This window comes from Cygnus atratus, chromosome 2, assembly GCF_013377495.2.
Source record: "Cygnus atratus isolate AKBS03 ecotype Queensland, Australia chromosome 2, CAtr_DNAZoo_HiC_assembly, whole genome shotgun sequence".
NCBI classification, from domain to species: domain Eukaryota; kingdom Metazoa; phylum Chordata; class Aves; order Anseriformes; family Anatidae; genus Cygnus; species Cygnus atratus.
Genome location: NC_066363.1, coordinates 156,356,634 through 156,381,143, shown reverse-complemented (window position 1 = coordinate 156,381,143; position 24,510 = coordinate 156,356,634). Strand labels below are relative to the sequence as shown.

Below are 24,510 nucleotides of genomic sequence, written 5' to 3'. Positions count from 1 at the left end.
CAAAAATAAACAAAAGAACCAAAGCCAACAACCAGAAGATCTGCCTGTATGCTTCTGTGCTGTTTTTCTGTTTCAGAACTTCAGTAATATTTCAGGGGCAATGAACTGTTTTGACTGTTCAGAAGAGATGAATGACATGAAAACCTTATATGCGAGGAGAGGCAGATTAAATAGGGTTTCTTTTCGCCCTCCCTTTTACCCCCCCCTCCCTTCTCTTTCAGTGCTGAAGGCAGCCACACTTCGGGTCAGAGTAATGGCAGAGATCATCAAGCACTTGCTAAAGCAGTTCAAGTTCATCAGGACACGTTGCGCACTATGTACTTTGCTTGACATGTTTTAATGTTTAGCGACTCAGTACAATAGAGAGTTGGATTCACATGAGACCAGCTGCACTTAGACCAACAGTTGCCCAAGCTACAGTGACAGCCAGCAATGAGGGACGCATCTTAATTTCTTTCCCATTTGCAAGAAAGCCTTCCGTCCAGAATTTCAGACTTGATTGTGAACTGCATTCTTGTACAAAACCCCACGATTGTTGGAAATGTGGTTTGCCAAAATCTCTAAGCTGTCTGTTATAAAACAGACCCATATTTTATAATTGAATCAAGAGCTGTGATCTCAGGGCTTAGGGAAAAACAAAACAAAAAACAAAAACACAAACCTCTTCATTCAGTTTGCTATTCATTTAACTGCTTTTAATAATTTGGAGAGATCTAATTCATACTAAAGTTGGTGGGCAAAAATGCTGTGAATTAGCTTTTAATACAAAGGAAAAGCAAAGCGTTTTTTTGGCTCTTTATGAAGCCTTGATTATTCTAGATGCATTTACAAATTTTTTATTTTCAAAAGAGTGACAAAATTCTGGTTTTCAACTGTCTTACAAAGATTGTTCTCTCTGTGTCTAAGGGCAAATGTATTTTCTGAAGCTTGTTCTTGAATGTTTTTTATTGTGCTGCATTTAAAAATGTTTTTCATAGACTAAAGAAGAATTTAAAAAAAAAAAAAAAAAAAGGAACGAACTTGTACCTAAACTTTTAATAGGTCCATTTAGATTGGCAAAAGAAGATGTGCCATTTTTAAGAAACAAATTGTAAAGGATTTTTTTAATCACACTGACAGCTAACTTTAGAATTTGTCATACAGGACTGTGACACTTACTTTCCAAAGTCTCTAAGGAATACGGGTCTGTGGTGATAAAATACAGTACAATCCTCTTTCACTGTTATGTTTGAATTTAATGTAAATTTTATATATGTTTCACAGTATTAATGTGATAGACTAGATGCTATTATTTATTTTTATTTACTAAGGAGTGCTCATTATGCTTCTGTTAACATATCAAGACTGCTTTGGATTTAGAAATTAAAACCTTATCGTGAGGATATTACTCTTCAAATGCAAAAAATATGCAACTGACTTTGTGAGAGCTCAGAGATACGTACAGGGTGTATTGTGGAGCTTGTAATTTGTAGAAAGGCTTTTCAAGCGTGCACGCAGCAGAGCAGGTTTTACCTGTGCCGTTCAGAGACGCACACGAGACCAACATTCTACATTTGCTCAAGCACAAAACACTTGTATTTTATTTATGTGTTGATTATTGGCGAAGCGGGCGCTCTGGTAGAGGAGAGTGGTTCACTGTTTGTAATTTAGACAGAAGTCAGAGAATCTATGCAGTAAAGATAAATCTTAGGAAACTGAAGTTTACTTTTGAAGGGAGGTGAAACTCTCTTCATTATGCATAAGGTCAATGGTAAATGTGAGAGTTTTGCCATTCTCTTAGGAGAAGCATTAATTAAAACTGATAATTGTTAGACAAACGCTTCTGTTAGTTTGCACACTGGGTTCATAAGAAAACCATAATACATATGTAAACCATTGCACTAATTACGATGCCACAAGCAGGTTTAGGAGAAAATGGTAAAAGCCCAGGAAATGTTTATGTTGACTTGATTTTGTTCGTTTTCATAGGATAACTTAAATACATGTTAAGAGGCAGGTTTTGAAAATGTCATTCTCTTCCATTTTGCGTTGTCTTTTTCCCTTTTCTCTTAGCAGAAGCTCAGTCACTGTTCTGAGTCCGTTTACCTCTAGCCACTGAGGCGGGCGCGTAGCTTTAACCCACGCGGAGGTCTGTGCCATATAGCAGGGGGACTATACCTGGTTGCTGTCGAATAAGCTAGAAAATGCCCAAGCTGTGCTGCAAAAAGAGCTGTAGGTACATAACTTTGTACACCTCGTAGCAGTGTGTTGATTGTCGGTGTTGTTTAGGTGAAATAATGGAAATCCTAGTAACAGATGAATGGTGTTTGTGTTGTTCTGATTCGCTGATTAGGCTGCTGGGTCAGATTTTCTTCTTGGTCAGTTTTGTAAATCTAGATTTTTTTAAATGACGCTGGTGTAACAGAAAGCAAGTTCCAGGTCGCATCATCTGTCTTCCTGTTTCCCAGCCAGGTTGCACATACCTCCCTCGCAAGCACTGCTGAGCTGCAGGAGCTTTTCCGTAACGGACACGTTGCACTTCTCCGTGTGCTTGCTCGAGAAGTTTCAGATTTCAGCGAAGATTTTAATTCGGCAGAGTTTTATATAAGAATTATTTTTGTACGGATTATTCTTAACGAATAGGAGAGATCGAACATTTTAAATAAAACGCCAGTTATTTTGTTTGCTGTTCTTTATGCAGAGACCTCTTGGATGTGAATTTCATCCTCCTCTTCCCTATCTGTGCAGATCTGGAATAAAGGACTTTATACAAGGACTTTATGGTGGTCAGGTCAGGCTAAGAGGGCAGAATCTGTCTTGACCCTCCAAATCTCATTTCTGAAGCAGACTGTGCGACTTCCCTGCACCCTATTTAGGATGCATTCTTTGGGCTGACATAGCAGTTGCAGAAGGGATATTAGGCAGACCCTTAATCTCAGCGTAGCTGTCATCTCTGTATCCTCTTGGAATGAACAGGAATTTTGTGTAGCTTTCCTTCCTTGAGTATGAAGAACTTGGGATGGTTGCATGCGTTTCAGGCCAGGCACATTTCTACCTTCCACAGATTTTTAGGCCTCCAGTGCCACTAAGTCGACAGCTTGATTTCTCCCTCCTTTCCCCTGCTGCCCCTGCCCCAGTGGTGAATTAATGAATAATTTAAAGCATTTTTCTAAAAACTTTTGATGAAGTATTGTACTTTGAAAAGCAGCGTGCTATATAAGGCCAGAAGCTATCCTTCTGGCAATATTTTTAATACTCAAAACGTCTCCTGCCCCCCACAAAAAAGGGAGGGGGCGGACAGACACCTAAACCCCTACTCTTATTCTACCCTCCCACCTGTTTTGTGTTTTGTAAGAGCAGCAATATCTCAGGTAAACGCAACGCTCAAGACGTCTCCATCTCTCACGTACTCCTGCTGTCGAAGTCGTGGCTGAGGTAGGCAGTTATAACCACTAAGTCACTGTGCAGCTCAGGCCAGCAGTAACCAAAGGTGTTTTACCCTCTGGCAGTTGTTCCCTGAGGCCGTGCAGAGGAGTTGCGTGACTGCAGTTGCAAAAGGGCACTGGGCAGGACCTCTTCCGTTGCATTCCTCTCGCTCTCCCTTATGTCCCTGGCAATGACCTTTCGCTTGAATTCAGCCGTTGGCGCAGGCTGTCCTGGCGCTCAGCGGGCTGAAAGCCGATCCCGATTGCACCCTGGTGACAAAAATATCTCCTTCCCCTTCCAGGCGTCGGCGCCGTTAGGGACAAACTGACCGGTGTCAGTACTGCAGTATTTCTTTTGTTTCGGTGCAGCTCATCTTTAAAAGAGCGTGCTCAAGAGGTGAACAGGTATTATTGAGTTGCCTGCAATGGATTGCTTTTCTGGCTTTGTACTGAAATGGTAACACTATAGAAACAGAAATATCCAAATACCGAAGCGGGTTGTGAATCTCTGTCCTTGGAAAGGCTCCGATCTGCTGGACCTGCTTTGGGCAGGGAACTGGGCGTTCCCAGAGAGCCCTTGCAAAGCGTGTGGTTCTGTGACAATCACAACATAGTAACAAAGATTAAAATACTTAAAAGTTGTCTTTTTTAATGTACTAGCTATAACACAGTATTGCCTGGTTTTAGAAATTTCTGCTCCGTTGGCTCAGTCAGATAACGCCCGCTCTGCCTCTCCTTCAGTCAGTCCTTAGGAGGAGATGCCCCCCTGTGAAACGTTGGAAGTAGGGGGATTTGTCCCAGCCTTACGTGAGTTTGGCCTTCCAGATAGCCCTATGCAACCGTAACTCTGCAGGTTTGACTGCGTGCACTGATCGCTTGTTTTTATTAGGACTCCTCCTGGCTTGGTTCAAGTTAGGCTGCTTCGGTGTTTGGGTTGCTGACTTAAAATCAATGATCTTCCACGTTACAGCAGCTCTGGCATATTAATTTCCTTGGGTTTCGATCTGTCAGGTGGAAAGGTTTGGGATTAGTCGCTGACCTAAGCTGTTGGGGAAGGTCTTGTGTGTTAATCTGCCGCAGCCAGCACGGAAAATCTACAAGTACCTAAGTTTAAAGCAAGAAATCCATACTACACGTTTCTGATCTTCATCCAGGCATTACGTTCCCTGATTGTTAAAGCCAAAATGTTGCTAAGGTTTAGCTTGAATGCTGACTATCAATAACTCCTGCGGCCCCTGTCCATTTTTATCATCTCCTGTTCAGACATGAATAGACCGCTTGTATAACTAAGGCAAGAGGTAACACCTCTGCAAGGATTTTGAGTAACTTTTGAAGGTCAGGTGTGGGCTCCTAGGTTCTTGCGTGCTCAGGTCACTTTATAAAAGATTGAGGTTTCTAATGGAGTTCAGATGCTTTTGAAGCTTTTATCAGCAGCCTGATGTGTACCTGCACAAAGAGGCTTTGTGCTGAGCAGCAGATCGTGCTGCCGAGTGCTGCCAACACTAGTCACTGCAGCGGCAGCCTCCTCAAACCCCAATCTTTCTCGTGCCGGTGAGCCTCTGAGATTTAACTGAGAGCAAGGGCAGAAGGAAGGCCTGCATTAGCACCCCCGTGCGTGTTTAGTGGGCTGCTGTAGGTTTCCCTGTATGTGCAGACTTTCTTTTTGAGGAAGAATGTTGTCGTTTTGAAGTGAGAACAGGTTGGCTCTGCAGCTCGGTCCAACACAAAAGGACACCTACTACAGGAACAGGACTGGGACTTGTGGAGACGCAGACGGAGACGTACTTGCCTCTAGATGTCATCCAGTAAGCATTTCTGGTGGCATAGGTAGCCCCTAAGGGATTGTTTTTTCTTTTAAATACCTTTTACCCCCCAAAAAAAAAACGTAAAAAAATTCTTGTTCTGTTTTTTACACTCAATACCAATGTAAGAAAATTACTTTTTTTCCTGTTTTTTTAATACTCTTTTACAGTAGCATCTGTTTTTGTTTTGTGTTGTTTTTCCTGACAGTGTGGCTTTCTGTATTTCTAATACAGGACAGTACTTTTTTTTTTTTTAACTTTTATATACATTTGGCAACATGCTTCTTGTTGCATACATGCAGTCTTAAGGAAAACTTCAAGTAGAAGGTAATTGCACTGATTGTTTTTAAACTCCCTTTTTACTGTAAGACTTTTTTTTCTTCCCTTCTGCCGTAGCTCTTTAAAAATACTGTAAATAGTGCTACGGATAGCAAATACTGAAATGCTGTGGATGCCATTCCTTGCTCTTACGTTGTAGGAATGCTGCCATATTTTGCAGTGTTGAGACACGGGCTTTGGTTCTAAATGTTGTTGTGCTTCGTTTGCGTTAGGGCGTGAATCCGAGGGCACAGTTGCTTTGTTAAGGTGCGTTTGTGTTTATAAAATATTTCCTCCCTCTCTCCTCTATGCACGTTTCTCCCACACCATAAAGATGCTAAGTCAGGTTTTTAAGCCACCACCGTGCTTGTTGTCCGTGCAACATTTAAATGCCGATCTTGGATTGAAGTTAGCTGATTGATTGATGCAGTATCTGTACTCTCAGCTCCAGTCGTCCCGCGTCTTCCTGGCTTCCTTCAGCATTTGATTCCCATGTGGTATTGAGAAGAACCGGTCTGCGGGGCAGAATTAGTAGGGTAACAGGGATATGGGATGGAGTTTATGATGTCCTGTTCTCTGTCCCTCCGTGGCTGTGGGACTGTTGGGTGCAGTCGACGTTTTAGTGCTCTGAACTAAGAAGTGGTGTGTGATGCTCTGCGAAGCCGTCAGCAACGGCCTTCTGTAACCATCGGGACAGGAGAGACCCAAACTCCAGCCCGTCGTGTATCATTAAGGTGCAAAACCCAAGTTTTGCCTCCGGCGGGTCAGTGACTGGAAAGGTGCATCCCTCCGAGATGTTGTGAATCCCAAGGAGCAGGGGCTTATTTTGTGTGTGCGTGGCACATAACCAGCTTTATCTCGTTTTGTGTGTTTCAGTTGCTCGTTCCGTGTTGTTTCTTTGCCTGCAGTGTTAAGATGAATGTAATGGCTTGGCCAAATCACTATGGAAGGTGGTTGTGTAGTACCCGTTAGTTAGCAAGCAGATGCAGTTCAAGGCTACCTCCTCTGTTCCTCCACAGATAAATTAATTTGTAAAGTGAGCCTACTACCTAAGCAGCCAAAACGCTCCCCGGTGAACTGTATTTTTGCTCTTTTGTTCCGTGCTGGAGAACCAGCGGTGCCATACTGTGATCCCGGACATCTCCTTTTCGCTCCTTGTGTCTTCCAAAGGTGTCGGCGTGGCTCGTGCTCGTGCAAAGGTGGCTGTTGAGATTTCAGAAAGAGTTTGGCACATCACGCCTGGCACGTTTGTTGTTGTGCAGGGTCACCTGGTAGCAGCAACTCCCATGTCACCTCTCCGTTCACTTGCTGGGTTTGTATACCGTTGTTTCCAAATGAAACATCTCTTCATATTTCAGCTGTTGGCCGACAAATGTCGTGCTTTCATTGCAAGTGACATCAAGGTGCTTGGAATATATTTTGAATCTGAGGCAAAAAAAAAAAAAAAACGTATTGGAATATTTTTAAACCTATTTTTTCGATAAGTTGATATGAGACTGTAATGTTGAGTATATTAACTATCTTCCCTGCTCAGCCCATGACTGATAAACTTTAAAATGGATAAAAAAAAAAAAAATCTGGAGTATTTTTGTTGTGAATATTTCACGTGTCAGTTTTGTGTGAAGCCTTGGCCATAACTCAGTCTTGAACTAAGCACACGCCGACTAAAGGTGCTTTAAGTGGCCTGAAGTGAAACTGTAGAAAACCACGTTAATTCCTTGTTTTGTTTACAGTGAATCCAAGCGAGCTTCCCTGTTTTATGCTTAGCCACTCTGCTGACAGAAATACTACCTGTCTAACCACGACGCGCTGGGGTGGCTTCATGGCACTGCTGTAGCTTTTGGTTTGGAAGTGACCGGGCTTTATGCTAGGAGCTGGCACCTCAGAGGCAAATCAGCCAGGATTATGTTATCTGCAATTTCATCACCTTACTCTTTGGCCGTAGACACTAAAGAAGCCTATCGATGGCAGGGATGAAGTTCTGGCTTTTTGGAAGAATTCTTGCTGAGCGATGGTGAGTGACTGAATAAATGAGCTCAGCAATGATTGGTCAGGGTAAAATCCTGAACATTTCGTTCAGTTCTTCATTCTAACTTCACAACCCCCCCCCCCCCCCCAAAAAAAAAAGCATGAAGAATAGGATTTTGCTCTAGGGCAAATAGCTGCTTTTAGAAAATATTTCACTACATCCTGGTTTTATGGATCCATAGACACTATTGATGTTGCTGTGGCCTGGAAGAGGTTTCCCTGTGCAGGCAGGGGATTGTGAGCACATCCCCTTAAAATGACGAGAGTAACTAGGGAGGCAAGGTGAACCGTTTTTATCAGAAAACTGCCAAATAAGCACTTGTTGAGGCGACAGTAAGCAACATGTAGTTTTCCTTCTGGCTTCCTGCACAGCCCCACAGCCCCTGGCAGATCCTGCTGGCAACTTCCAGCCCCTGCCCCAAAAGGGAAGGCTGTTGGGCAGCTCCCCAAAGCTGCCTTCTGCTCTCGGCATCGCAGAGCACCTCGGATTTGGTCGGAGCGAGAACAGGGACGTTCGTTTGCAGGTGCGAGAGGCTGGTGGGAGCTGGTCCGGGGGTTTTGCACGTGGCAGCGCCAGAAATGTAAAAGATCCGCAGCATCTGGATGTGATGTGTTGCTGTACCAGGTTGCTTTAGTTTTGCTCTATTTTTTTCCCCTTTAAGAACTGAAATACCTGCTGGAATAGCTGCTCTACCCAGCAGCAGCAGTTACAGATTCGGCTAACCTAGGACCGAGCCTATTAATAGTCCCTGAAGCATTAATTTAAACATTTCCGACCATTTTATGTCTGCATGTGCTTGGCAAGCATGAATTGTGAAAAGGTCAGCAAGCAACCTTGGGAGTTCCTACTCCCCTGGCTGGTCCTCTTTGCATTTACTTTGTTAGCTTACATTTCCCAGCAGGAAAATAAAAAACCCCACACCGTATAATGGGGACTCTATTCTTTGCCTATCAGCTTTTCCTGTTTCTGCACCAACAGAGGAAGCTCCCCTCTTAGCAGCCCACGTAAAACTGCCTGGGTTTGCTTGGCTCCGAGCAGATCTGGTCATGCTGAGTGGGCACCCCAAAATCTCGGCTCTGCGGCAGACACTTGATCGTGTGCTGCGGGTAGGGTTGGGCCCGTCGTGTATCAGCAGAACGTGCAGAGAAGTTTGTTTCCAGATTTCATTAACATTAATCCTGCATCAGCTGGGAGATGCTCAGAACCCCACTGTTCGTGCTATAAAAAGGTGGGATTGACCCTAATTTTTTTTGTTCCTTGCTTTCTCCTGAGAGTGACCCCTTAAACTCCTCATCTCATCTGCAAGTGACAATTGTGTCATCTTGTTTTGAAGTAAATACCGTGTTTCTAATTGCCTGGCCGACTTGAATCTTGAACTGACCTGAAATTGCCTCTCAGTGTTTAATCCCCAGAATGTCTCCAGCTTAAATGAAGATTGTTGCGTTTTCCCCATCCTTTATTACCGAGTTTGGGGCAGCAAAAATAGCGTTTGTTTTTTTGATTATATGGGGCTGAAGGGTAGGATAATATATGGATTTGCAGAAGGAAGATATACTTAAGGGGTGATTACTAGTGAGCATCTGGGAAAGCTGTGCATTTTTTTTATAGGGAGATGCAAAAAAAAAAAAAAAAAAGAGTAAGGCTTGAAATTATCTGTGAAAAATCATCAATTAGATGCAATGGCAAAGTATATCTGGCGAAGCTGTGGGTTATCCTGAAGTGCTGCCATTCAGTTTGTCATTTGTTGGCAATGGTGTGCGTGTGGACGTACACGTGCGTGCGTGCACGCGTTGGTGAAAGCGGAGTGCGACTGCTCAGACATGAAGGTGCGAAGGCAGAGCTTGGCTGGGAACAATAAGCACAATATGACTGGCTTCCGTAGTCCTTTGTTAGTTTGTACAATCACAAAACCTCAAGCTTTTGGGGCAGTTTGTAAATAGAGATCTCACCCCAGGTTTCTGTGTGGCAAAGTGGTTAACTTGGTCACGGAAGGGTGACGTGGAAAAGAGAATGTATTGATTAAATCCCCCCCCTCCCCCCTATTTTTTTCCTTAAGTTTGGTATATTGCAGATTTAACTGACATCTATTAAAATCCTTTCTTTGAATATTTTTGTTTCTTTATTTTTATAAAATAACTAAAAACCAACCAAAAAGGAACTCAGAAGTTTCCCGTTGTACATGCTCCCTCGAATCAAAATGTTTTTATGACCACGTAGAGTTTACTATTTTTGGAAGAAGAAGGAAAAAAAAAAAAAAAGAAAAAGCTAAGATGTTAAGGGCCTCATTTCAAGTGGTACTAAGCGTGTGTTGGCGAGTTTGTGTCTTGCATCCGTATTAAAACGTCTCGTGCTTGCGATGTATAAACGATGTAGTGCTGTTTGGGTAAGACTAGCACGTGTAACACAAAGCCCCCTTGACTGACTTTTAAACGCATCAGTGGCATCGTAGAGTTGGTGGCGTAGATGAAGTGTTGCTTTATGTTCCCCAGAGCCGGCGGGGCTCCGTGTAGATGTGTGTAGGGTAAATGCTGTACCTTGCTTACGTAGCTTGATGTTTGCATGACGCTGTGTGGCAACGCCACTTTAAATTAAGCCTTAACAAAAGAGATAAATTCGTCAGATTTTCTCAGAGTATGCAAAAATACTGTTTAACGAGAGTAGGATCTTCCTATAAAGCTAAACTCGTAAAAAGGAAGGCTCACCTGAGAACGAAAGGGAAAAACCTGTAGATCTCTATACTGTGACCGACCTCCTCGGGTGCTGGCGTCACCGCTGCTCTACAGAAGCCGGGCTCTCTTGTGTTTCTCAGGCAGTCTGCCCCAAAATGGGCTTTCTCAAATCTCAGCTCCTTGCGTTGGACGTGTTCTCCTCCCTCCCCCTGCTAGGAAATCTCTGCCTGAAGGAGGATCGCGACTTAGCGCTGAAATTTTACATTGAAAAATGAAAAAAAAAAAAAACCAAACAAACCAAAACAACAACAAAAAAACACAACTGTTCTCGAGTTCTGTGCTTACTTCAGATAGTGCCATCATTTTCGCTTCTCCGACTGACATCTGATCCTTAAAACATTAGGAATAGGGGCAAATCACGTGGCGGGGACCCAGCTTTCTTTTTGGATTTGGATCTACCTCATTTCAACAGTTGGGTGCTATGAACGCAAATTGTCGACGAGATGGGCAAAAAGCGACCAAACTGCATGTGACGACTGACCTCGGCGGAGGCGGTCCTCTGCAAACCAAAACCTTTGGGTTTCTTGTTCGGAAACAACAATATTGTAGTTCAGTTTTATTCTTTGTGCCTTTGTGTTTTTTCCCAGTGCGTAACAATCAAAAGTCATGTTCTTGATTAAAAACAGCAAACGAATTTTAACCGCAGAGTTTAAAAAAGAAGAGAAAAGCAGCATATTTTTAGCAAATTTTAAAATATTTTTCGGTGTATCAAATCGTAAAGTGTACAGTATCAGAGCAGAACTAGGCAAAGAGAAATACCCAATAAAGAACTTTTTGAAATACGTAATCCCAACCCTAGATTTATACATCTCTGTGTATCTATATATATGCATATATAACATACATACACATACAGAATACAGCTGTGTGTGTATATATATGTGTGCATATATATATATATATATAAAACAAAGGGATACATGGGTAAGGGAATAAAATGTAATTGACTTTTCCACACAGTTTTGTATTTAACAGTTTACAACTATGTATAAGTTTTTCTACTACGCAAGCCTTTTTTACTTAAGAAGAAAAAAATCCTTTTTGGAAAATTTAAGTTGTGATATACTATCATTTTTTGAAGTTAAAAAAAAAAAAAAATAAATCGACTTTCTACCAATACTTAATACAGAGGGGGAAATCTTTTCTGTAGACTTGTATTTAGTTTAAATATTAGAAAAAATATATATGTATGTATGGAACTGTAAAAGTGCTGACAGTCCGGGGTGGCAGGACTTCAAAGCTGTTTCCTAAGGCTTTCAGCTGCAGAGAGACTCGAACAAAAGGAAGATGCCTCTGTTAGATGTTTTTATAAAACTGCTCCATCAGGTCTATACTTAAGCTATATTTTCTAAAGCCTCTACTCATCCTTTAATATGCTGCATATAAATTATCAGCATGGTTGCACTTTCTCAATAATAATGTATGCCCTGCAATTGGCTCGAGATAAGGACTTTAGTTTTATAACAAAACAGATAGTACTTTGGGCAGAAGGTAATATTTATATAGGTACCTCAAGAAAAAAAAAAAAGAGCCTGAATATGCTGCATTTTGTTCCTTTAACATTTTTCATGTAGCATTTGTTTGCTTTTATTTTTTTTTTTAGTAGATTACTAGCTACCTGTTTTGCTTCGGGGGACCCCAGTAGCATTTTAGACCGGTGTTTTCTGTTGAGCTCGTTAGGATGTAGTATCCGTCCTTGGTTTCATGCAGGAGTTCGGGGTGGGGTTTGCCCTGCATCGTGTACGCAACGGGGAGGGGGGACCACGAGGAAATTCGCTTTACGTAGACTATCAGGAAAAGGATACTATACTCCGAAAACAGACAATACGTGTTCCTAACCGTTGGCGTGCTCGTACCGCTTTCTTGACTCTTTTCTCAGTACGGATGGGGAGAGGGGCAGTGTGATGATAGAGGAAAACCAAAGGGACCAAACTTCCCCTGTTGGTCAATGTTTTGGGGGTGGCTTGGCCGCGCTGTGTGCCGAGCTGCCCAAATTAAGGCTTGGTGAGCATCGGGCCCAGCACGGAGCAGGATCTGACCTGTTCCCCCGGCTCAGCCTCTTGCTGGTGCGGGTGCGTCTTCCACTTCTGCCTTTCCGAGCCAGTGGAAACCGAAAAATGTGCAAAGATGGGGAATTTCTGTTGAGAACCGTTGAAGGAAGCTTCAAAGGCTGTGAAGTCGAGCATTTATTGTCGTGTTTTTAAGCTTAGGTCGGTCCTTTTCCAAGTTTGTTTTACAGCTTGCAAGGTAAAATAGTTTGCACTACTTTTGCAATAAACTCATGAAAAACCTAACAGTTTCTGTTTTGGTTTCTTACTGTATATATACAACTAATACTAAAGATTTAGCGTAGTGTTTCTCACCTCAAAACATAAGACTCGTAACAAGCTCAGAATGCTGTAATTCCTGACAAAATAATGATGTGAATGATATTTTATAAAGTTATTTTGTATGGTGTCAATTTTGTTTTGCCTCATAGTATGTCAATAAAATAAAATTCCTCATCTTTACAAGCTTGTTTGCTGTCTTTCTTTAATTTGACTCTTTTTTTTTTCCCCAGTTACTTGTGCACTGTGAAATCTAAAACTATTGATTGCTTCAGTCTGTAACTCAGGTAAAGTCGTGGTGGCTGATTCAAGATCATACCAGAGCAGACATCCTTATAGTATACCTCACTGTGCTTTGCCAAATCATAATTCTGATTTAAATGTGCTGGTTTTGGGGCTTTTTTGTGAGAAGAGAGAATCCCTCTGTCACCCGAGTGCTGTGAAGTTCTGGTCCGTGCTCTGCCATGTGCCCATTGGGCGCGTTTCCAGAGCCATTTTGTGCTGCTTTTCAAGAAAGTACCTTACAAGGCACTCTCAAATTATTTATGGCAGGTTGGCAGTTTGGAAACCGCTTGCCTGAAATCCTGCCTTCTGTTCCTTTCTGTGTTTACACCTGCAGTTTTTAAGCAAAAGAAGCGAGCTCTTCATGCTTACCATAAAGCCTCAAGTCAAGGTGATATCAGAGAGGTACGGTGAGTTCCAGCCCTGCAGCCACAGACAGGTTTTACTCAGTAGTATGAGATAAAGTCACAACTGTCCCTCCCCTTTGAGGCAGAAGTCACATCCCTTGTAAGTCACATCCCTCGTTTTTGAAATACGATGTTGAATTGGGCACACTTGCTCTGTGACAAGCAAGATTTGGGGAAAACGAGTGCTAGTTACCAGTTTTGATGGCAACAAGCTTTGGTAGCTGCAAGGCCTGGAGTTGGTTCTGGCAAATTTTGGCAGCTCTGAGGTCTCCGGTTGAGGACTCCGAACACCCTTCTGGATTAATTCAACCAAGTTCTTGTGGCCTCACGAATTGCCTGAGTATGTTCATCGTCCCACGGGAAACTTCTAAGAGGGACGAAATGTGGTGATTTATGTGTGGTTACTGCAGTCTGTTTGTCATTTTTGTAAGCTTGGGGAGATGGGAGCTTCGTTTTCTTTGAGCAGCCTTGGCTTGGTGGGGAGGATCCTGCAAGATAATACTGTAGGAAGAAAACAAAGACATCTAACAACAGATTCGTCTTGGTAAGTCTGTCCACTGTGTGCTGCTGTCAAAACCCCCCTGCCATGGGCAGGGACACCTCCCACCAGCCCAGGTTGCCCAAAGCCCCATCCAGCCTGGCCTGGAACACCTCCATGGATGGGGCATCCTCAGCATTTTGCAGCCTGGCTGCGGGGAGCCAGCGGTGCTGGGGCCGGCACGAGGCCGTGGGTCGTTGCCAGCTCTGGTCCCAAGACTAATGACTTCTGCGGCAGGATTTCCTATCACAGCTCTCTCAAAGGTGACCCTCACAGAGCTGGCCAGCATCTAACACGGCCCCAGTGAACTTTTTTCCTTCAGTCCTAAAATACCAACGCTCCCCCAACGCTCCCTGCTCTGTCAGGACGGGTGCACAACTGGCTCATGGTGTTTTGGACATAGTGATTGTGCTGAGCCAGGCTCGCGACCCACTAGCCCGTAGAGCAGTGACTGATGAAAGCGGCGGGGATTTGTTTATTTGTGGTGTCTAAAAGCAGTGTTTCCGTGCCACCTCCCAGCTGCCAGCGGTAGCTCGCAGCTGACGAGCCGGGCAGCAGCTAGGCCGAAGTGCCAGAATCCAGCAACGCTCGGCTCCTGTCAGTGACGACTGGTGGGAGGTAGGTATGTGGGGCTGGGCTCGTTTTGGCACCTTTAATGAAGTCAGTGATATCGTCCTTTATAACATAGCCTGGCTCAAAAAACCCTTTTCAGCGTTACAGACAGTTGGATCAGCTCCGAAGGCAGAACTGCTGATGGAAAACGCAATTCTAAAACTAAGCCCAATGGCAACTTCCATAAGCATGTATATGACCTAAAACTGATCACACCTGATGTCTTTACCTCAAAATACATCTGCCAGCACACAGCCCTCCTTGCTGAGGCTGTTTCGGAGCTGTCCATGCTTTAGTTGTGGCCTGTCTGAGGTAACTGTGGGCCGGGTGGTGTTGGGCCTTAGCCATGGCTCCAGGGAGTTACCCTGACGTGACAGCCTGGTGCCTTGTGACTCTTTAAGATAACTCATGTGGTTTTGGGGTTCCCTAGTGATATATTTCATTGCCCTCTACCTAGTTTATGCTATAGAATGACCATTTTGTTTTTTTCTAGGCTGCAAGAGGCCTTTTTTTTTTTTGTCCACCCCCACCCCCCAAAGCAAGCAAGTACCAGACACACCAAGTGTTGCGCAAAACGCCCCACAGAATTCACACATCTTACTGTGGGCAACCCCTCCTACCCCAAACACACAGCGCCCAACCCCATTCCCACAGCTCTCCGTGCACTTTTAATAATTAAAAAAATAAAATAAACTTACAACACTATAATTCTGTATGGACATTTGGGAATTTCTCTAGGGCTGAAGCATCCCTTCGCACTCACTGCAGCATTCCTGATACAATCCAATGTTTATGGCAATTTAAGGAAAACATTTTATAGTGCACCAGTCTTTGATCTTTTAGAGTAAGAACATTTCTTTTGTGGTTCAGCAGCTTAACTCTTCTGCCAGTCTCTGATCTTGGCTGTCTAACCCCTGTTTTTGCACTCTTAGAACAAAATCTGGAGTGTGCCAAATGATGGAGTAGCTGCAGCCTTGTGTTTCAATAGCCATTTAGTGTAGTTCTGCCTTCAACTTAAGACAAGCCATAAGTATCGCCATATAATCATAGAATATCCTGGGTTGGAAGGGAGCCACAAGGATCATTGAGTCCAGCTCCTGGGTCCCCAGACAACCACCCAAAAATCAGACCCTGTGTCTGAAAGCGTTGTCCAAACGCTTCTTGAACTCCAGCAGGCTCGGGGCCATAACCACGGCCCTGGGCAGCCTGTCGCAGTGCCCGACCACCTCTGGGTGCAGAACCTTTCCCTAACCCCCAGCCTGACCCTCCCCTGTCCCAGCTCCAAGCCGGTCCCTCGGGTCCTGTCGCTGTCCCCAGAGAGCAGAGCTCAGCGCCTGCCCCTCCGCTCCCCTCGTGAGGGAGCTGCAGGCCGCCATGAGGCCTCCCCTGGGCTGAACAGACCAAGGGCCCTCAGCCACTTCTTATGTGTCTTTCTTCCCCTCCAGACCCTTCACCATCTTTGCAGCCCTCCTTTGGAGGCTTATAGTTTTATGTCCTTATATTTTGGTGCCCAAAATTGCCCTCAGTCCTTAAGGTGAGGCCACCCCTGCACAGAGCAGGACCACACCAGAAGTGTCTCTCCCTCTGAGCATGACTTAACACGATTCTATGGTTGTGCAAGTGTTAAGCTGTGTATCCTCAGAGACTGCTGGTTAACACAGCTAAGACTCCCACAGCAGGCTAAATCTAATTCACGTTACCTAGTGGGAATATTCAAAACATGCCTTTGCCCTTTGTGCCTTTATTTTTTCCTTCCTGGAAGGATGAAGGGTGAGCACGCTAGGCTCATACGTTAGTCATGCACACAACAGAAGCTGGAAAGAACTGTAGAAAGTCTCTGCATCAAGTGTCACTTTTCATTAAAAAAACATTTATTTTAAAAAGTTACATATAAAGTTGTACACAGGAAAGTTATTTTTATAGTGTAAAAAAAAAAATAAATCCAGCTCTCACTTAAACGGTGAATGCGTTGTTCATTCTCAACAATCCACATTTAACAGACCTCAAACAACGCGCATTTTGTCAAACACCACAAACACACTGCAGATGTGGAGAGCTGAGTACAGAGCAAGGTTCTGGATGTACATATTTACATCATTATCTAACACCTACTTTGTTACCACCAGAGCCACCAAACCACATCAGCTATTGGAATAGCTCTCATCCTCTCCCCGTTTCTGTGCAGGCATGCCCACGGAGGCTGCACTACAGCAGCAGTTTTACAGAACTCTTTTCAGATGGGCTTGGACCACTGCTACTGCCCTGGCGCTATCCCAGACAGCTGGGGGAGGGTTTGATCAGTTACTGGCTCCTAAGGAGACCAGGACAGCAGATATTTGAAGATACTGTATAAAACACCTCCCCTCCCCTCATTTGCCACTCTGAGGAGAGACACAAACTGGGGTAGAACCCCCTTCTAGAGAGAAGGTGAAACAGCTTTTGGACTGAAAGCTGCCCTGAAGGACTTTCAGATTTGGTAACGATTGTCTGAAGAAGTCACATTTTGGATCGCCTCAGCGAGTTCTGCCGTCAAATTTACATGAGCGCTTCTCTCCCCACCGTGTTTTCCGAGGGAAGAATTCCATTCTTCAGCAAGGACAAAGTTCAATTTTTAAACTTCTTAAAGCAAAAGCAAATGGCTCAGTATATAAATATATCCAGCATCTGGAATCTCAGTCACAAAAATAACATCCTTTATACAACAGAAAACCGATCAACTATGAAGTAGTTCTCCTCTAGCCTTAAGATCCCACATCTTCACCAACAGCTTCATCTTCGTCATCTTCCTCCTCATCCTCTTCTTCACCTTCCCCCACTTCTCCATCTTGCTTCTCTTTTTCAAGCATTTTTAGGTATTTGCTGGCTAGGATCTTCTTTGGCAAGATATCTGGAAGGCAGAATTGCTTCTTTTATAGTCAGTTTGAAACTTGTTTCATTCATACTGTTGTATTCATACCACTAATTAAACAGCCAAGAAGAGGCCTTTTTTGTTTGTTTTACATCGTTATTTTAGTGAATAACCAGATGAATTAGTCTGACCTAAACAGCTATAATAAAAGAAGGGAATTACCCATGTGTGGTACAAGTAATGTTATTTGTTTGATGTAAAATGGAGTGCTCAATTACTCAGCCACTTCTGATGGATTCGCTAGGACAACTATCTTATTTATGTCCTATAGAAACAGGTTTTCTCCATTCAGGAGAAATATTCGGGACAATGAAAAGGGCCCTGAGAAAGCCCAGCCTAAGAATGTCTCATTCTCAATTTATATCCTATGCTGATAACTTTTCTGAGCCAAGTGTTACAACAAAATTGCAAGTTAAAAGTGTGCACGCGTGTGTATACCTTATATATACACATTAAAATAGGGAGAGGAACCATATGATGAGTCACTCCGCGAAACAGGACTCCCAGATTTAAAGGTGTAATTTGTGAGCCATATAATTTGTAACAAAGATGTACACTGATCTTGTTTTATAGGTTGAGTGCTTTCAAATGGAGCTGTGGAAGGCTTATGGCAATACGCTGAGCACTAATTAGCCGTGTGTAAATTGGAAGCACCACAAAAATCTCTATTGCCAAAGAAGGGTTTTCAGTGACGTAGCTTATGAATTCCATTTTAGTGTGATATAGAAGATAAACGACCAAGCAGGAGGCTTGTGCTCCCATTGAATTGTTTTTGTGAGGACAAGACTTCATTTTCCCAACTACATACTGGATTTACCGTCACTCCATAGATACCTGCAAGGAACTGAAAGGTTTCACACTCTTCTGCAGTATGCGACAGGTCACTGTAAGTTAGAGCATTCTTCTCCTTGCCTCGGCCATGTTTGTAGGAGTATGATGCCAAATATTGGACAAAAAGCTCCTAAAAAGTTAAAGTGAATAGTAAGAATTCAGATACAGAGCTGGCAGCTGTTTTCTTTAATCCCCAATCAAAGACAAAACCACCACATTTAACTGTACACAAACAGGGCACTCTGTGCAAGACCCACTCATTTGAGAAGGGCTTGATACATTTCACAAAGTCAGGATATGGACTCATAGTATTGTTAAGGTTGGAAAAGACCTCCAAGATTATCTGGTCCAACCATCACCCTACCACCAATGTCACCCACTAAACCATGTCCCCAGGCACCACATCCAACCTTTCCTTGAACACCCCCAGGGACGGTGACTCCACCACCTCCCTGGGCAACCCGTCCCAATGCCTGACTGCTCTTTCCGAGAAGAAATGGCTCCTCATTTCCAACCTGAGCCTCCCCTGGCACAACTTGAGGCTGTTCCCTCTAGTCCTATCACTAGTTACCTGTGAGAAGAGGCCGACCCCCAGCTCCCCACACCTTCCTTTCAGGTAACTGTAGAGAGCAATAAGGTCTCCCCTGAGCCTCCTCTTCTCCACACTAAACAACCCCAGGTCCTCACAGGACTTGTGCTCCAGGCCCTTCACCAGCTTCGTAGCCCTGCTCTGGACACGCTCCAGGGCCTCGATGTCCTTTTTGTAGTGAGGGGCCCAAAGCCGAACACAGCACTCGAGGTGCGGCCTCACCAGAGCTCAGTACAGGGGGACGATCACCTCCCTGCTCCTGCTGGCTGCACTATTCCTGATACAGACCAGGATGCCGGCAGCCATCCTGGCCACGCTGCCGGCATCTTCTTGGAGCACCGGCTGGGCTCCTGACACGCACCTCACCCTGTGCCACCCTGTGCCGCCCCGCAGGGCCCTACCCAGCCCACCCAGCGGCCCTGAGGACCAGAAGGCAGCAGGCTACCACTCCCCCTGGGCTAACTTGAACCAGCTGACAGCGGTACAAGGCTGCAGCAGCCCCCAGAGCCCCGGGAGCCGAGCCGCAGGGAGGATACCGAGCCGTCCCTTGGCGCGGCGGGGCAGAAGCGCGGCGCCTCGCCTCATGGAGGAGGAGGAGGAGGAGGAGGAGGAGGAGGAGCGGGCCCGGGCGGCCGGGAGGGCACGGAGAGGGGACAGCCGGTACCGTGGCCTTGGCGGTGAGGAAGAGCGCGTCCTGGTTGATGCTGGAGACCTCCGGCGAGCTCTTCATGATCACGCGGATGCGGGACAGGGGCAGCGACACCAGCCGGTTCTCCCCACCGCCGCCGCTCAACCTCGCCGCCATCTTATGCCCGCCCCGGCCGGCCCGGCGAAGAAATGGGCGGCCGCCGCCGCGCGGCCCCCTGGGAGTTGTAGTTTGTAACGGCCACTGGGGAGCGGCGCGGTGCCGGCGGCAGGCGCCGGCAGGACTACAACTCCCATGAGGCCGCACTGCTCTGCCCGCTTGCTCGCCGAGCGGCGGGAGGACTACAAGTCCCGTGGTGCACCGCGCTCTTCGGGGCTGCCGGCAGCGCTGAGGAGATGGCGGCGCCTCGCTGAGGAGGCCCGGGGATGGCGGACGCCCCGGCAGCTCCCTCAGCGCCTTGGGCGGGTTGCCCCGGACCTGAACTGGCCCCAGCACGGGCAGGAGCGGCCCCGGAATCCCCCTTGTCAGCTTCTCTGTGTGGGCCGCAATACAAGTGTGGGGAAGTTGTATTTAATGGCAAATAGGCTCATCCTGTGTATAACCCAATTACAGGCCAGTGGCTACACAATTATTAACCTAAACCGTAATTACAAGCCGCTAAACACCTCTTTAGCTGCTGGTGTACAGTTGCAGGGAATGCTGTCTGGTGATCCTGACACCTGTCAGAGCTGTGTTGGGGTGTGGAGGGCACCCACACACCACTAACTCATTACGGGGCAGTGGCTTAATTATTAACACATTCCCCACATGCACGGCATTCACCCTCGTGTTTCCTGAGTGTCCTGAAAGTTTTGCTTCTGATGCCATTGGAGCCAGGAGTCCCAATGGAAAAGAGCTGCTGTGCTCCCACTGAGTGGCAGAGCAGTTGGTTTCATTAATGGCTTTAATTAAGGGTTTCCAGTGTGCCTCACAAACGGTATGCCTGATCACTTGTGGTGAGAAGTCTGCTAAGACCACTAATTTGGTCTCTACTTAGCATGAGAAGGATCCATGGGAGCTTATCCATAGCATGCAGTAATTGTTCACGTGGAATTTAGGCAGAAAGGGATGCACCTCCAAAGTATCATATAACATGGAAAATACAGGGAATTTTTTAACTTAATATTATGAGCTGATAGAGAATTTGGCAAGTACATAAGGACAGGGCTTTCATACAGATGACACTGGATTATTAATGGAAGGTAGCACCTTTAGCAGCTGCCAGCACCTCAGTGCAAGGCTGGTGCAGCGATGTGCTCGTTGGCACTGGTTCCAGCACTACTGTATTTGGAGACAACTACTACAGTTAGTCTGACAGTTACTGACAGTCAAAATCTCTTAGACTGCATAATTGCTTTGAGGTTACAACTTTGGTGAGGCTACTCTGTAACTTATACCTGAAGTGAAGCATAATGTACAGTGATGCTATATGGATAGCAGGCTCTGTTTGATCCTTATCGTCTTGTGACATCTTGTGGAAACAGCTGACGTTACTATGACAGTGAATCTTTTACAAATACTAGTGGGCTGCCCACAGGCAGCAGCTCTTCAAGACCTGCTCCCACACGGCTCCATCCCACGGGGTCCATCCCCCAGGAGCAAACTGCTCCAGCACGGGTCCCCCACGGGCGGCAGCTCCCCCCAGACCCCCTGCTCCTGCAGGGGCTCCTCTCCACGGGCTGCAGCTCTGGCCTGGGGCCTGCTCCTGCGGGGGCTCTCCATGGGCCGCAGCCTCCTCCAGGCCACATCCACCTGCTCCACCGGGGCTCCTCCACGGGCTGCAGCGTGGAGATCTGCTCCGTGTGGGACCCGTGGGCTGCAGGGGGACAGCCTGCTCCACCAGGGGCCTCTCCACAGGCCGCAGGGGAACTGCTGCTGCGTGCCTGGAGCACCTCCTGCCCTCCTGCTGCACTCACCTTGGGGGCTGCAGGGCTGCTTCTCACTCCTCACTCTCCTAGCTGCTGTGGCACAGAAAGTTTTTTTCCCCTTTCTTAAATCTGCTTGCACAGAGGTGCAACCGGCGCATATCCCTGGCCAGCAGAGGGTCCCTTTTGGAGCTGGTTGTAACTGGCTCTTCTCTAACATGGGGCAACTTCTCACAGAGCCCCCCCACTACCAAAATCTTGGCACATAAACCCAGTACATTCCATCCTACACCTCTGTGAAAAACGTATTTATGAAAGAGAACTCTTTCTATAGCATCACCCTTTTAATGTGAGGCAGTGTGCATGAATTCCAGGTTACTGGTATGAACTGTTGCTGCTCTGAACCTGAACTACCCTGGAACAAATTTATTCATGGGCTGAATCTGAAGTGGAACCTAACTGAGGAAATGTACTGATTTGATTCCCTAATTGACTGATTTTACTTGTACAGCTCTGTATTGAGTGGAGGTACATCAGCTGTAGCAGTAAGACTTGCTGCTCCAATAATAAATAGTTGGCTCAAATGGGGACAACTCATTCAAATGTAATGAGCTACCTGAAGGAAGAAAAGAATGTTCAATCATCAAAAAGTACTTCGCTGTATCGCACCTTTATAGCATGGCATAATATGGTAGAAGAAAAATCATGATAAAGCTGATATAATCAGAATTCCCCAAGGAATGTATTCTGGAGAAAGTGTCTGTTCCCTCGATTACTAAGAGAAATTAGAGTACTATTAGAGAAAGAGCAAGAGCTTGAGGCACTTCTAGCTGCACTGAAGATCTTCCATTTATTCCAGAGAGAATATGATGAAGACTGTAAATTGTTTGGCAGAGCCAAAACAAAACAAAACAAATCCACCAACCAACCAAAAACCCAAAGGATAAATTTTCTTTATATAAAAATAGAGCACAGCTTAAAAAAAAAAAAGTCCATGCACATTTAAGAAGATAATAGACTAATAATAGATAATAGATTTTTAATTATTTATACTCTGTAATCACACACAGAAAAAAAAGAGTCTTGAAATTCACCATTATTGTATAAAGAACAGCGGGTAAGTGCTGGACTGAGGAAACATCTGCCTGCATCAGCAGTCAAGGAGAGGAGCTGAAGTCAGTCTGACAAAGCATAAATGCAAGATGTGGATAAGTAGCTGGCACTGACAATAAATGTAAGGTTATATTAAAAGAAAGAGGTGTTTAGCACAAGATGCATACTGTCACAGAAGAAAACAACTTCTGTAGTAGTGTCCTCTAAACTTGAAGCACAAATATAAAATACAATACAAAACAATAAAAAAGCAGCATTTACAAACAATGGAAACAGACAAGTTCTTGATGAAGCAGCAGTACTGTCTTGTACAAGGCAAAAGAAGTATTCTGAAGGGATTTGATGAAATGTTACACAGTAAGGAAAAGAAGGTTGTGTTGTTCAAAATGTGAGATGAGTCTGAGCAGTTGGTAAATTAAATGCTAATACACAAATGCAAGCAGAAAATAACTGGATTGACAATGGTCATAGGATATATACATATTTGTATAAATATATGAAGTAAAACTTACAGAAGAGGAGTATGGTTACTGAGTGTTTATTTCTCTCCCCATAGCTGTAGATTACCAATGTGCAAACAAATTTGTAATATGTCCCTTGTGTTTTCACATGCATCTGTAAATCTAATAAATGCTGTGCATTTTAAATAGAGGCATCCAGGTGACAGCTCCATTTCTTTTTAGCAGAGGCTTCTGACCTGTCAATGAGAAATATATTGCTTACCAGGATATTAAAGTAATTATTCTCCTAAAATGGGTTAAGACCATTCATTTATCTACTTTTATATTTAATAATTGTGTGTTGGAGGTAGGTTTGTGATCGAGTGACCCTTCCCAAGCACTTTAATCTTTTCCCAGTAATGTACCTGTAACAAGTGAGCTTTTGTTATCCCCCAAATGTTTGTGTGGGAACTAGTTTTAAAATTGTACATTTTAGGAAATTTAAAGACTCACACTTTCTAAACACAGAGGTAACACAACACATTTTCTTCAGTTTTCTTTTTGGGAAGAGTGCACTGCTTCCATTAATTGTTCATAAATGAGATGGCAATGCTCCTTGGGCTGTCCTCCTGAAGATTTTCCCTATATCAACAGTGAATGCTTTATCAGACCACCTCAATAATAGAAGCTCTCGTAATTTAGTATCATAGTTAAATTGATTATCAGGGTTCTGGATTACAGAAAATCCCTCAGGGTGCAGTCACACACAGTGGATCTCAAATGGGAAGAGATGTAAATTCAGAGGCTTGGCACCACCTGAGAGGTTTCAGTTTGGAGAACAATTTGGGAAGGGAAGGCTGTTATTTGGGGCCAGAGGTGCCAAGTGGCAGGGAACTCCTGTCACCTCTTGCCTGAGTGGAAAACAGACAATTCTCTGGGAATTGGTCCTACAGATCTGCTGTAACGAGGTGTGCCAATGTTCTGCATTCTTCACCAAACTTAGGAGCCAGTTTCAAACCTAGGATCTGGGGGTGTTGGTCGATGCTTGCCTGAACATTAGCCAGCAGTGTACCCAGGTGGCCAAGAAGGCCACCGGCATCCTGGCCTGTATCAGGAATAGTGCAGCCAGCAGGAGCAGGGAGGTGATCATCCCCCTGTACTCTGCTCTGGTGAGGCCGCACCTCGAGTGCTGTGTTCGGCTTTGGGCCCCTCACTACAAGAAGGACATCGAGGCCCTGGAGCGTGTCCAGAGCAGGGCTACGAAGCTGGTGAAGGGCCTGGAGCACAAGTCCTGTGAGGACCTGGGGTTGTTTAGTGTGGAGAAGAGGAGGCTCAGGGGAGACCTTATTGCTCTCTACAGTTACCTGAAAGGAAGGTGTGGGGAGCTGGGGGTCGGCCTCTTCTCACAGGTAACTAGTGATAGGACTAGAGGGAACAGCCTCAAGTTGTGCCAGGGGAGGCTCAGGTTGGAAATGAGGAGCCATTTCTTCTCGGATGGAGCAGTCAGGCATTGGGACGGGTTGCCCAGGGAGGTGGTGGAGTCACCGTCCCTGGGGGTGTTCAAGGAAAGGTTGGACGTGGTGCCTGGGGACATGGTTTAGTGGGTGACATTGGTGGTAGGGGGATGGTTG

At 45.1% G+C, this 24,510-nt stretch overlaps 2 protein-coding genes across 3 annotated transcripts in view; one reads left to right on the top strand and one right to left on the bottom strand.

Annotated features, from left to right (window-relative positions):
- Window positions 1-12,765, top strand: part of AGO2 (argonaute RISC catalytic component 2) — a 58,728-nt gene extending 45,963 nt beyond the window's left edge. For both annotated transcript variants that reach the window (XM_035561682.2, XM_035561681.2), the window contains exon 19: window positions 222-12,765. In XM_035561682.2, the coding sequence (XP_035417575.1) occupies window positions 222-330 (109 nt within the window). In that variant the 3' untranslated portion in view covers window positions 331-12,765. The remainder of the gene's footprint in view (window positions 1-221) is intronic.
- A 3,515-nt stretch (window positions 12,766-16,280) lies between these two features.
- On the bottom strand, window positions 16,281-19,618 carry CHRAC1 (chromatin accessibility complex subunit 1). The gene is made up of 3 exons (XM_035561686.2): window positions 19,441-19,618; window positions 18,191-18,317; window positions 16,281-17,335 (listed from the first exon to the last, which is right to left on the bottom strand). The coding sequence occupies exons 1-3, from the start codon at window positions 19,579-19,581 to the stop codon at window positions 17,190-17,192; spliced, it is 414 nt and encodes a 137-aa protein (XP_035417579.1). The 5' UTR covers window positions 19,582-19,618; the 3' UTR covers window positions 16,281-17,189.
- Window positions 19,619-24,510: the final 4,892 nt, after the last annotated feature.